Here is a 12,500-nt window from a genome sequence, read left to right as displayed (position 1 = left end):
TAGCAATTTATATGTATTTTTCTTACGTTGACTTTAACCCTATACCAAATAATCCTGCCGGGTTTTTTTTCTCGTAATTTTGCAGACAAACAACAGTCAAGGCTATGCATTTTTCACTATTACAAGATTATAACTGAAAAATATGATAAAGATAATATTGGTCTTAAAGTATATCGGACAACTTCTGGGGAAATTTCTTCTTCTTCTTCTTCTTCTTCTTCTTCTTCTTCTTCTTCTTCTTCTTCTTCTTCTTCTTTTTCTTCTTCTTCTTCTTCTTATGGACGCCTTTGCTCCCAAAAATTTATAGGTCATATCGAGACCATTACTCTCCTGCGAAAGTACAAGGAAAAGAATAACTCAGTAATCATCATCACGTATGTATATTGAACTTGTTTTATTTCCAGGGGTGATCAACAGCTGCCAGAACACGGCATATGCTATAAGCAAGTTCGCGGGAGGGATTCTATCGGATCGCATCAGCGCTCGTATACTCTTCAGTTCAGGTGAGACATTGAATGTGTTCATAAACCAAAGACATATTAATAGGTTGCTTGTCATCTTGTCACTCTAGAAAGGTCAAAGTTTCAGTTCTTTTCATTGTATCCCGCAAAGTATTACGTGAACAGCTGCCCTATATGAAGTAGTACAGGTACATTATTCGCAGCCAGGACTACTAAAGTCTTTTAAAGAGCAAACAAGCAAATTCTTCATTGGTCAGTATGCATTTATGTTATGTCTTCATTCTAGCTACCGCCAAACGATTCTGTTCAATTGAGAAAAATCACCTTCTGAATTTTTTTCTATATATTTTAATTAATCCTTTCGTGGCATTATACCAGTTACATTTATATTCTCTCTGATGCCAGGCGATTTTATTTGGTGATGATAATGCCTCCCTCCCAGAGCGGTAGGTTTATGCAGTGATTGTGAAGCCCGTCTCCTTTATAATAAAAGTGAATTTCTTTGGCATCAATAAATCAGTATGAACGCTTTCCAATTAGGATCCTGTGTTTAGGGAGCAATTATCGATAAGGAGCTTGTAAGAATATTGTCACTCAAACTATGAATTGTCAGCCACTGTGAAACTCAACGGCTAATATTTGAAAGGGGAGAAAGTGGCAGCAGACTGGAGGTGAGTATTAAGGGAGAGATACTGGAGGAAGTGGATAGTTTTACATACTTGGGTGCGAATGTGGCGGGAAAGGGAAGAGTAGAGGTGGAGGTAGAATGTAGATGGAGAGAAGTGAGTAGATGCCATGGGGAATTGAAAAGTGTAATGAGGAATAGACATTTGGGAATGGATGCTAAGAGGAGATTGTATGAAGGAGTGATTGTGCCGACAGCACTGTATGAGACAGAAACATGGAACATAAGAGATGAAGAGAGGAGTTTGAATGTGTTTGAGATGAGGTGCCTGAGAAGTATGATAAGGGTTACTAGGCTGGATAGAATGAGAAACGAGGTGAGGAGAAGAACAGGGGTGGAAAGGGAATTGGGAGATAGGGTTGATGAAAGAATATTGGGATGGTTTGAACACATGGAAAGAATGAGTGAAGAAAGACTAGTAAAAGAGGAGTGGAAGGGAGAGGTGGAAGGAGTGAACATGAGGGGGCGACCAAGAAAGGACGGGAGAGAATAGAAGACGGGATGAATGGAGAATGGTTGTGTATAGATGATGTTGTGATGTATGAGGGGGAGTGGGTGGTGGATGAGGGTGAGGGAGTATGTGTGGAAAATAAATTGACGCAGCCCGAAGGGTTTTCTCCTCGTCTTCTCCTTTTCTGCATCAGGGGACGGAGAAGGGGGAGGTCACCGATTTAATGATGCGGCCTTGCTGTGGATGTGCTGTGTCTTGCGACACTGTTTCTGACCCAGGGCAGTGGGCGAGATGCAGGGATGACCCGTCATCCAGGAGGAGCCAAGATAAGAGGGAAGAGGGTGGATTGGAGTGGAGTAGTGTGGGGATGGGATGGGTAGGTTTTTATGCCTTTGTTTTTTGGCCACCTCCCTTATAAGGGGAGAAAAGCCTTTGGTATATGTATGTATTTGATATTTGAAAATCCAGTTGCTTTTCCATCACTACAACCTGGATATCGATTAAGTGACACTTTTTTGAGAAAACTTACAAACACAAGATTTAATGCAAAGATGATTGAAGAGGTTCCTAATAGTTTTTGAAATTCGTATCCACGAACACAAACTTTGAATTAAGTCAACATGTTGACATTGATCATTTAAGTACGTTTTATCAAATTATTGACATAAACTGACAGAATTTTTCGCTGGGGTTTTTCATACATGTCAAAAAAAAAAAAAAAAAAAAAAAATCTGCATGGATCAAATGACACGTCGCTAGATTCGGGATCGCAATCAGTTATGTATTATCGACAATTCATCGATAAAAGTGTCCGTTATCGCTTGATTATCTGTGGGGTTGGTTACTTGAAATATATATTTGATTACGTAAGGTCACTGACAGAATTTTTCACAGGGGCTGTATTCATACATGTCTGAAATAACGTCGCTAGATTCGTGGTCGCAATCAATTATATATTATCGACAATTCATCGATAAAAGTGTCAGTTATCGCCTGATTATCTGTACCTTTTATCTATGATACAATATCACCTAATTCTTTTGAATTAAAAATGGATTGGTTACTTGAAATATATATTTGATTACGTACGATTTTTTCTCAAATCCAGCGGCAAAGCTGGGAGGGGTTGGCAGTTCGTTACTTATCAATTACTCAAATTTGATTTTGAGCCTCGTTCATATATAACCAATATCCAAGAAACTCCAGATAAGAGTAACGTAAATGAAGATGATGACTAAGAGGATGGTTTCAGAAAAGAGCAGGGGTTCAGTTGGAAAAAGGCATTCCCACTAACATTTTCAAAATAAAGTTAAGTACGCAATGCCGTAGAGTAGTGGTTTCCAAACTTGGGGTAAATTACCCCTTAGGGGTAATCTAACAATTTCTCTGGGCGATGGAGGGATAACAAGAAAAAAAAAAAAGTTAAGAATTCTGAAAACCAAGAAAACATTGCGGTACCTGGCATTAGGATTAATGTTAACTTAGTATTAGAATGTAAAGTTGTAAAGTAAACTTATCATAATTAAGTAATAAAATTAAGCCGAATAACAGTAAACCTAAAAAAAATAATATACAGTATTACAAAAGAAGAAATATGTATCTAAGTGTGCAAACATTGCCAAGCTGGCACTTTCAACCACGAAGCCAAGAATTCCTCAACGAGCTTCAAACATGCAACTCCATCCAACCCACAATTGTTCTCGACATTTTTGGAAATAGTCATAAGATATGCACAATGTTCAAATACAACAGATAAATGAAAATGTCTCTAGTGTTTTGATTTAGCCATATATATCAATGTTGACAGCATTTTGTGATAGGGGTAATATGTTGAACAAGTTTGGGAACTACACACACACACACACACACACACACACACACACACACACACACACACACACACATATATATATATATATATATATACATATATATAGTATATATATATAAATATATACATTATATATATATATATATAATATATATAATATACATATATACAGTGTATATATATATATATATATATTATATATATGATTTGGATGATGGAGAACATAAACACAGGGGAAGGCTCGGAACCCTAAACACTCTAACGTTTCGTTCGCGTAGAACTTCTTCAGAGTGTACGGAAACTTGTAATTGAAGTTTATGTACTAAACTTAATTATCTTTTCGGATATTTGGGAAAGGTCTTTTTTTTGTGCTCTAGAATTGAAATACTAGTTTGTTTAGCAAAATTGATAAACCCTCCTCGATGGTTCGATGAATTATCAGTTGATATATATATGCTGATTCTACAATTCTTCTAATGAATTTATCAAAACCTTTATGTAGCACTTCAGCTCCTCTACAGTTTGGTAAATGATCGAATTTTTCCGCATAAACTACTAAAGAATTAGATGTCCTATGTGCTTTTATGTTCATAAATTCTTTTATCTAATCCCCTTGATGACTCGCCATAATATGTCATTGAGCAACTATTGCACGGGATTTTGTATACGACACTATTTTCGGAATTGGTTCTCTTTTCGGAAGTCTTTATCAAATCACCTATCCTCTTATTAGTTATTTTAGCTATGTTTATACCTGTTTTTGTTAAATATTTGTCTATTATTGGTGACGTATCTGAGCCAGGTACTGATACAAAATTGGTAGTATTTTTACCATTTCTTTCTTTCCACGATTATGAATATATGGGTAGTCCTTCGTGCAGTGATGGCCTCTCTATATATGGAGTTATTGGAAAAAGAAAACTTTATCAGAATTAATGGTAGGGGATCACACTGGTTTAGATATGTAGACGACGTCCTCGCTATCATCCCCGAAAACACCAATGTAAATAATAAAATGAGAATGCTTAACGCGGTCAACAGCGATATTCAGTAGAAGAGGAACAAAATGGACAATTGACCTTCCTCGATACATTAATACGACGAGTAGGAAAAACTGTGACTTTCTCAGTATACAGAATGGAAACAAACAAAGAGGATTTAGTGCATTACTTCTCTGCACATGATAATAGGACAAAGAGTGGTAAAGTAATAGGCTTTTTTCTCAGGGCACTACGAATCTGTAGCAAAGAATACATAGAAAACGAATTTGATTATATTATGAAAACCTTTGACAAACTTGGATATCCAGAGGGAATGTTGAAGAGAACAAAAAGAAAAGCAATAAATAGTTATAATCGTGGAAAGAAAGAAGATCTAAAAGAGTCGTAACCAGATATGAATTTATATCCTAGACTGGGAACGACTGAAATATACAGTCCGACAATCTCCTGTTTTCTGCAGCTTCTATCATTAGCAGCTAGGCATAATGGCATATGACCGAGGATTTTATTAGCCTTACCGTTGTAACTATTATGGAACAATTCACTCGTTGCAGTGAAGTCTTTCAAATAAACCCGGCAGTCGTGAAGCTGGCAACGTTAGGTGCTGTAGAAAACGAATGGTTACGGCTCTTAGATTTTGTGCGTGGCAATATGGCTTCAGACGGAACTGTTAATATGAGGTCCCAGGATCGAAGCTTTGGATAGTGAGGCAAGTACACTACCAAAACAATCCAGTGAATCAGAGGCATATTACCAACACTATCGCTGAGCGTGTACAGTAGTGAAATCAAACAAATTCCATCAGCATGTACACTAGTGAAATAAAACAAATTCCATCAGCGCATAATTCACTTTAACATGTGCTGAATGCGACTTTTCGTCCAGTGTGCACACCACCTAACGCTAGGCAGTAGATAACCTCCAATTAAAACAAACCTGCTAACATCTGCACCTCCATCCACCTCCACCTCCATTACCTGAGCCATCGCGAGAGCAGCGGTCAATGATCTTTCGGGTAAAGGCCTAACACCTTTGTTACATATATACTTATCTCTACTTATCGATGCCCCACCTTTAATGTGGTGAGTTTGAAGTGAATAAGAATCGACGAGTCCGCACCAGATCATTACAGTGAATTTTTGCAAATTTGTATAGATCATATTTTTGCATATATGTAAGAAAGCTTTAGCAAAAATTTTGTGAAGGGACGATTGTGCCGACAGCACTGTATGGGACAGAGACCTAAAGTTTGAGAGAGGCAGAGAGGAAAAAATTGAATGTGTTTGAGATGAAATGTCTGAGAAGTATGGTATGGATTACAAAGCTGGATAGAGTGAGAAACAAGGTGAGGAGGAGAGCTGGGATGGAAAAGGAGATGGCAGATAGGGCTGATGAAATGTTATTGAGATGGTTTGGACACATGGAAAGAATGAGTGAAGAAAAATTAGTAAAAGAGGTGTGGAAGGCAGAGGTGGATGGAGTGAACTTGAGGGGACGACCGAGGATGAGATGGATGGATGGGGTGAAAAGGGCATTGAGCAAGAGGGGAATGTCTGTTGAGCAAGGAAGGGAGAAGGCAGGAGACAGGGGTGAGTGGAAAATGGCTGTGTATAGATGATACTATGATGCAAGGAAGGGAGGGGTGGGGTTGGGAGCGGTGTTTGGGAGTGACTAGTTTGACGCAGCCCGAAAGGATTTCTCCCCGCCTCATTTTATGTATGAAAGGACGGAGACGGGGGGTGGGGGGTCGCTGATTAAGTGGAACGGCCTTGCTGTAGATGTGCTGTATCCTGCTACATTGCCTCTGACCCAGGACTGTGGGTGGGATGTAGGGATGACCCGTCATCCACGAGTGTGTGGGGAGGAAATGGGTGGGATTGGGTATATGCCTTTTAACTTAACTAACTCACTGGTAAGGGGTTAAGGCCTTCGGTATATAGATAGACTAAATAAGAAAGCCGCACAGCGTTAGAATAAGTGTATATATATATATTTTTTTTTCAAAATTACACAAAACTAGGATCATCATTACCCACTGGGAACGACGTGTAATAAACTTGAAACTTGAAGTTAATTATCATCTTAATTGAAAAAAAAAATCTTCGTGCTTTAAGCATTTTCTTCATAAATTATGTAAATCAAGAGAATTCAGTGTTATGTCTGAATATCACTAGGAATTATTTCCAGGAGAACAGTATTCTCTCTAGAACTGCTGAAATATTTGGCTATATCTCGTGGATGGCATCGATTGATTTGGTCATTTCTCTGTGAATACGACGTATTTTTATGTCAAAATTTATTTTTCAGGATCATACAGTATGTCATTACTTAATTCTTTGAAACGCTATACTTATAAAACTTAAAAAAAGGATGCTTAGATGCTACTTGTGGCGGAGGTCGAGATGACAGCAGTTTGAACTCAGCCGCCAATGAGTTGTACCAAATGTTAATTAAATTCCACTATACAAAGTCCTCTGTAAGGGCCCTTCTCAGCCTCCTGATAGAGGGAGTTCACGACCTTAAACCGAATCAAAGCGCAGTAGAAAAAAATGATAAAAGGATACCTTATTACTTACTTCTTACTTCAGCTCCCAGTAGTAGGCGTTATGCCTGTCAGTGGTCCCAGCATGTTCCTCCATTTGGCTCTATCATGGAAGGCCCCTTCCTCCCCTCAGAGTTTCGATGTTGGGCAAGTCATGTCTGCTGAGGGCTTCTTCAACATTTTCTTTCCATTACTTGAAATTGCTTTTCTCGATTTTCGAGCTCCCTCATTTAGGCACGCGGGAATCTCCTCGCGGGATTACTTTCTCTCGTTTCCAAACAATGAAAACTTTGTCTTTCAGACCCAACAACGTAGAGGTTGGACAACAGATGTCAATGGCCTCTTGCAACAAAGTAAAATTCTTATTTTCTATTTAGCCTCTTTAAGACAGCATTAGTGCACTACTTCTTCATAACACGACTGTAGCATCAAACCTTGTCACCCCTATAAATAACGTCTTGACAGGTTGGATGAGTCAAGACGTCTTCATGGTAGTTACAAAAACTTAAACGATTACAGAATTTTGTCAACAAAATTTGTTATTTTTATGCACTTTGCCATTAAAAAAAAATATTACAACTATTTACGCTCATATTTATTAACTACTTATTGATTTATGGCAAAAATCATGACAGTTGTTTTTGAAGAATGCGTAAAACTAGCAAATTTTGTTGTCGAAAACTGAAATATTTACGGTTTTCTGGATTCTATGAGGACGCCTCTATCATGAGTTGCATCTGAGTAGAGACAGATCGAGAGAGCAAGGCGACATTATACAAATGTATCTAGCAATGATCTGTTCCATTACTTTATGTATTTGTTTGATAACACTATGGTTCCGTTAGATCACCGCTATGCACACTTATGATTACACACTGCACCGATTTAGATATTTTGTCACCATTACATACATCCGTTAAACCACCATTTAACCCCTTCCATACGGTGCCACATACGTAGGCGGCATGAGGAGCAAGTGGATACGCGAGGCTGCCATATCGGTGTCTTGATTATATTTATTGTAGTTGCCCCTGCGTAATGACATACTCTCTAAACTGTCTTCATCACATTTTCTATGGTTATCAAAATTCACGGGTGAAAGAGAGAACGATCAATATAAGCGGTGACTATATTTTATGATGCGAGTATTATTACGACACATCGTACGTCTGGCAGTTGAAGAGGTTAAGAATACTACTTGATGAGGTGCCCCAAAAAATCGATTGTCCTCGCCTAGTACTAGGAAAGAACGCAAACAACCATAATATCAGGGAAGATATCGAAGAAAACTTAAAAAGGTGGAATGAGTGTTTTACAAGGAAAGACATGAAAATGAATTTAGAAGAGACAGATATGCTGACCGTTAGCAGACGAGAAGAACGTGAGTTCAGCATCACCATAGGAAATAAGATAGTAAAAAATACAAAAATCTTCAAATATCTAAGAAGTGTAGTCACTAAGGAGGAATGTTTCAGAAAGAAAGAAAGAAATTTAGTGCAAAATGTTGGAGCTCTCTCGCCAATAATAAAGAAAAAAAAACATGTAACTTTAGAAGTGAAAGGATTATTTTTAATGCTGTCTTGACACCTACCTTAACATATGGTTCAGAAAGTTGGGTAATAAAAAAGATAGACATGAGCAAGATTCAGGCAGCGGAAATGAGACAATTGAGAGCCATAGTTGGAGAGACGAGGAGAGAAAAAAAAATATATATATAAGGAAAAACATTGGCGTCTGTTCCATGCCATGCAGAATAGATGTTGCCCAGTTAAAATGGTTAGGACATTTAAAAAGAATGGAGGAAGAAAGAATTGCAAGGGGATACTGGGAGTGGATGCCGGATGGAAGAAGGCCAAGAGGAAAACCGAGAAAGAGATGGAAAGAAAATGTTGAAGAAGCCCTCAGCAGACATGACTTGCCCAACATCGAAACTCTGAGGGAGGAAGGGGCCTTCCATAATAGAGCCAGATGGAGGAACATGCTGGGACCACTGACAGGCATAACGCCTACTACTTGGAGCTGAAGTAAGAAGTAAGTAAGCTATAGCCAACGTATTGAGTTGTCTTGACCCCCAGGACTTACGTATACCTGGCTGTCGTATGACCATAAGCCTACTCTCCTTCACACAAGGTGGCGAACAGGAATGATACTTTATATTGATCTAAAACACAATAGTTATTTTATGATGTATATACTCCAGCCATACTATTATCTATAAGAAAAACACGAACACTTTACCCCATAGTGGCAGTCAATCGCCAAGCAGATACTCGGAGCCGTATTGGCCAAGGCATCAAAACACCTCAACACCTTTGACCATAGTCATATAAACTTCATTACTTCATACTGATACTATTATCCTTTTACACCAACACATCGTGAATTTCCAATAAACTTGTCCTTTACCTATTGGGTTTTCTTTGCAGTATTAACTGTTCTTAAGTCGCTTCCACTTCGTTGTATATGTAATCGTCCACCACATGTCATTCATTGCGATTTGATCCCTACAACGACCAACACAACATATCCTGATCACGTTTCTCAAAATAGACCTCATTCCAATCCAGGGGTGCAGTGCCAATTTTATAAGTGTGAAGGTTTGGTGGGCCTGATAAAAGATTGTCATTTCCTATACTGCTTCTATACATGTTGAACTTACTAATTATCATAAAATACAATTACCAATCAGATAAAGAAAAGGAGCAACCAAATGTTTGATCAACTTATGATATTGAAATGTACTTAATGGTTACCACTGAGAAATTTCGCAATAATTTATTCAATGCATCAGGCGTGACATGTTTTCGGGAGTCTATAGCAACTTTTGCTTGGTGTCGTTTGCCGATCTGTAGTAGCGTAACCATGATATATGCGTTTTGGTTAAAAATTCCATTGCATAAGAAAAAATTCACGTAGCTTAAAATAAACGCTGATACATGATTTGTGAGAATTAATGAGCGTGTTGTTGTCATAATCAAATTCATGTCACTGAATCCCTTTTCACACTCAGTACTATTATCAAAAGTTAGTAATGGGGATGCGGCGTCCATGATTTTCCATAATCCTTAAATTACAGAACACCCGGCCAGCTACGGCAGCGCTGCACCCTTGCTCCAAACCATATCAGCTATGAAAAACAAACAAGACCCATTCATGACCCCGCATGATAATACAAGTCCACTTACAATATACCAAAGCCCCTATGAAATTACGCTATACCAGCACACCTTATCACCTAATGGCATGGCTTTCCGTGTTACCTATACTCCATTCCAATAAGAAATTACACTATTTCTGCCGTGCAGCTCGATTCAGTTGGTAGTCCTGCTGACTCCTGCCCCACACAGGCACCAGCGACACTCAAATTCCTCACCTCCTTCAGAAAGTATTATATTTCTCCACTTTGTTAAAAAAAAAATAGGAAATTTTGGTTTTAATCGTTAGCAAGAAAAATCATTCTACAACTAGAACCAAAAATTCAAAACTCGATAGGGTGTTATCATCTCCTTGTTATTATCTCCCTTCGATGCCTAGCGTTCACACGCGTGCACGCACACATATGCTACGAAAAGGTACTCCGATGTCGTCGCGGATCTCCCGAGGGAAAAGTCAACTGTCCAAGTAACCCAGCTCACCAACTTTTTCCTGGCAACGCCCCTAGTGAAGTACAGACTCAGTACATCTCGGGTTAAGCCACCTGAAGCCCTCTACTTGAACAAAGAAACAACCGCGCGGACAAAAGCATAATCCGGCGCCTCTCGCCGTCGCTCAAGTCGAAGCGACGAAACCTTTTATATATCCACGTTTTGGCAACCCTGTAAATGGTGAATATAGAAAATGTTTCTGGCAATCTTACGATGTTTGAACGGAGCTTGCCTGAATGTAGAAAGTATGTTTAACTCTACATTGGTGAATTAAAGTCTGGTAGTCTTCTTTACTTTACTGTGCCAGACAGCTTTCTGGGCTACAAATACAAGCTAAGCTCCGTTCAAACATCGAAGGGTTGCCAGAAGCATTTTCTATATACATGATTTTCAGGGTTGCCAAAACATGGATGCATAAAAGGTTTCGTTACTTCAACTTGAGCGACGGCGAGAGGCGCCGGATTATGCTTTTGTCCGCGCAGGTATTTCTTTGTTGAAGTAGAGGGCTTCAATTGGCTTGACCCAAGATGCACTGAGTCTGTTCTTTGCTAGGGGCGAAAGTGTAGAATAAAACATGTGTCCTCCTACATAAACATCTCCTGAATACGATGGTACATTTAGATTTCACATACATATATACATATACCAAAGGCTTTCCCCCCCCTTACACGGGGATAGCCAAAAAGAAAAAGGCATAGAAACCACTCCCACCCATTCCATTTCCTATATATTCCACTCCCCTCCACCCTCCTCCCTCCCTCTTATCTTGGCACCTCCTGGATGACGGGTCAGCCCTGCATCCTGTCCATTGCCCTGGGTCAGAAGCAGTGTTGCAAGACACAGCACATCCACAGCAAGGCCGCTTCATAAATTCGGCGACCCCCCCTCTCCGTCCCCTCATGCAGAAAAGGAGAAGACGGGGAGAAATCCCTTCGGGCTGCGTCATAAGCCACAAAAATTAGAATTAAGGATTTTTATAAATATTTTGCGTCGTGACGCTCGTGGTTTGAGGGAAGAAGGGATGGTAGTTGCTGAACCCTTCTCTCCTCCTCCTTCCCCTCCTTCTCCTTCTAACTTATTCATGATTTGATCAATATGAAAATGTATTAATTTTACTTATAGTATATCTCTATATTTCATACCTTTTTGAGTGTACTAAAATAATTTACCTACTGTTTCCAGAAATAGATTCACATTACATAACAAAGCCTCGGGCTAAGAATGAGGGAAAACGAATACTTTCTCATAATAGATTAAATGAATAAATTGTAAGAAGGAGGAGGAGGAGGAGGAGGGAAGGAGTCAGCAAATACCATCTCTCCCTCCCTCGTGCCACGAGCGTCATGACGCAAAATATTTATAAAAAGATCTAATTTTAATTTTTAAGGCTATCTGTGTGACATATGAATGCACCATCGTGTTCAGTTGTTTATATAGGAGAACACGGGTTTTATTCTACACTTGTTATCATAATTTATGTAAAAATCGATTATAAGTAAAGATGTGTTTAAACCATTAATGTTTTCTTGACTTCAACTCCACATAATTACTTGGTTTCTAGCTCTATTGAGTTTTTAAAATACTTCTTATAGTTGTAGAATGTTCTTTCTAGTGATTGGAGGTGAAGAATTTGAGTGTCGCTGGTGCTCGTGTGAACCAGGAGTCTGCAGGACTACCAACTGTACCGAGCTGGGCGGCAGAAATCGAGTGTAATTTCTTATTGAAATGGGGTATAGATGTCACCTAGCACTGGCATCATTAGAACCGCACCTTAATCTCGTTACACCGTCCCAGATCACGCTCACTGATCTTTACTCTTCTAGGTCTGGTCTTGAGTGGCATCAGCGTCCTCCTCTTCACCCTAACGACGAACACTTACCTATGG

The 12,500-nt window shown here is 39.1% G+C and overlaps 1 protein-coding gene across 2 annotated transcripts in view; it reads left to right on the top strand.

Moving 5' to 3' along the window:
• Nucleotides 1-12,500, top strand: part of LOC143038879 (glucose-6-phosphate exchanger SLC37A4-like) — a 59,212-nt gene that overhangs the window by 14,723 nt on the left and 31,989 nt on the right. For both annotated transcript variants that reach the window (XM_076208546.1, XM_076208547.1), the window contains exons 3-4: nt 405-503; nt 12,439-12,500. The exon at nt 12,439-12,500 is cut by the window's right edge and continues 72 nt beyond it. In XM_076208546.1, the coding sequence (XP_076064661.1) occupies nt 405-503; nt 12,439-12,500 (161 nt within the window). The remainder of the gene's footprint in view (nt 1-404; nt 504-12,438) is intronic.

The sequence above is a fragment of the Oratosquilla oratoria genome, chromosome 25 (genome assembly GCF_046742065.1).
Source record: "Oratosquilla oratoria isolate Oo_2021 chromosome 25, ASM4674206v1, whole genome shotgun sequence".
Lineage (NCBI taxonomy): Eukaryota > Metazoa > Arthropoda > Malacostraca > Stomatopoda > Squillidae > Oratosquilla > Oratosquilla oratoria.
The sequence above is the reverse complement of the archived record's forward strand: the minus strand, read 5'-3'. Positions and strand labels throughout refer to the sequence as shown.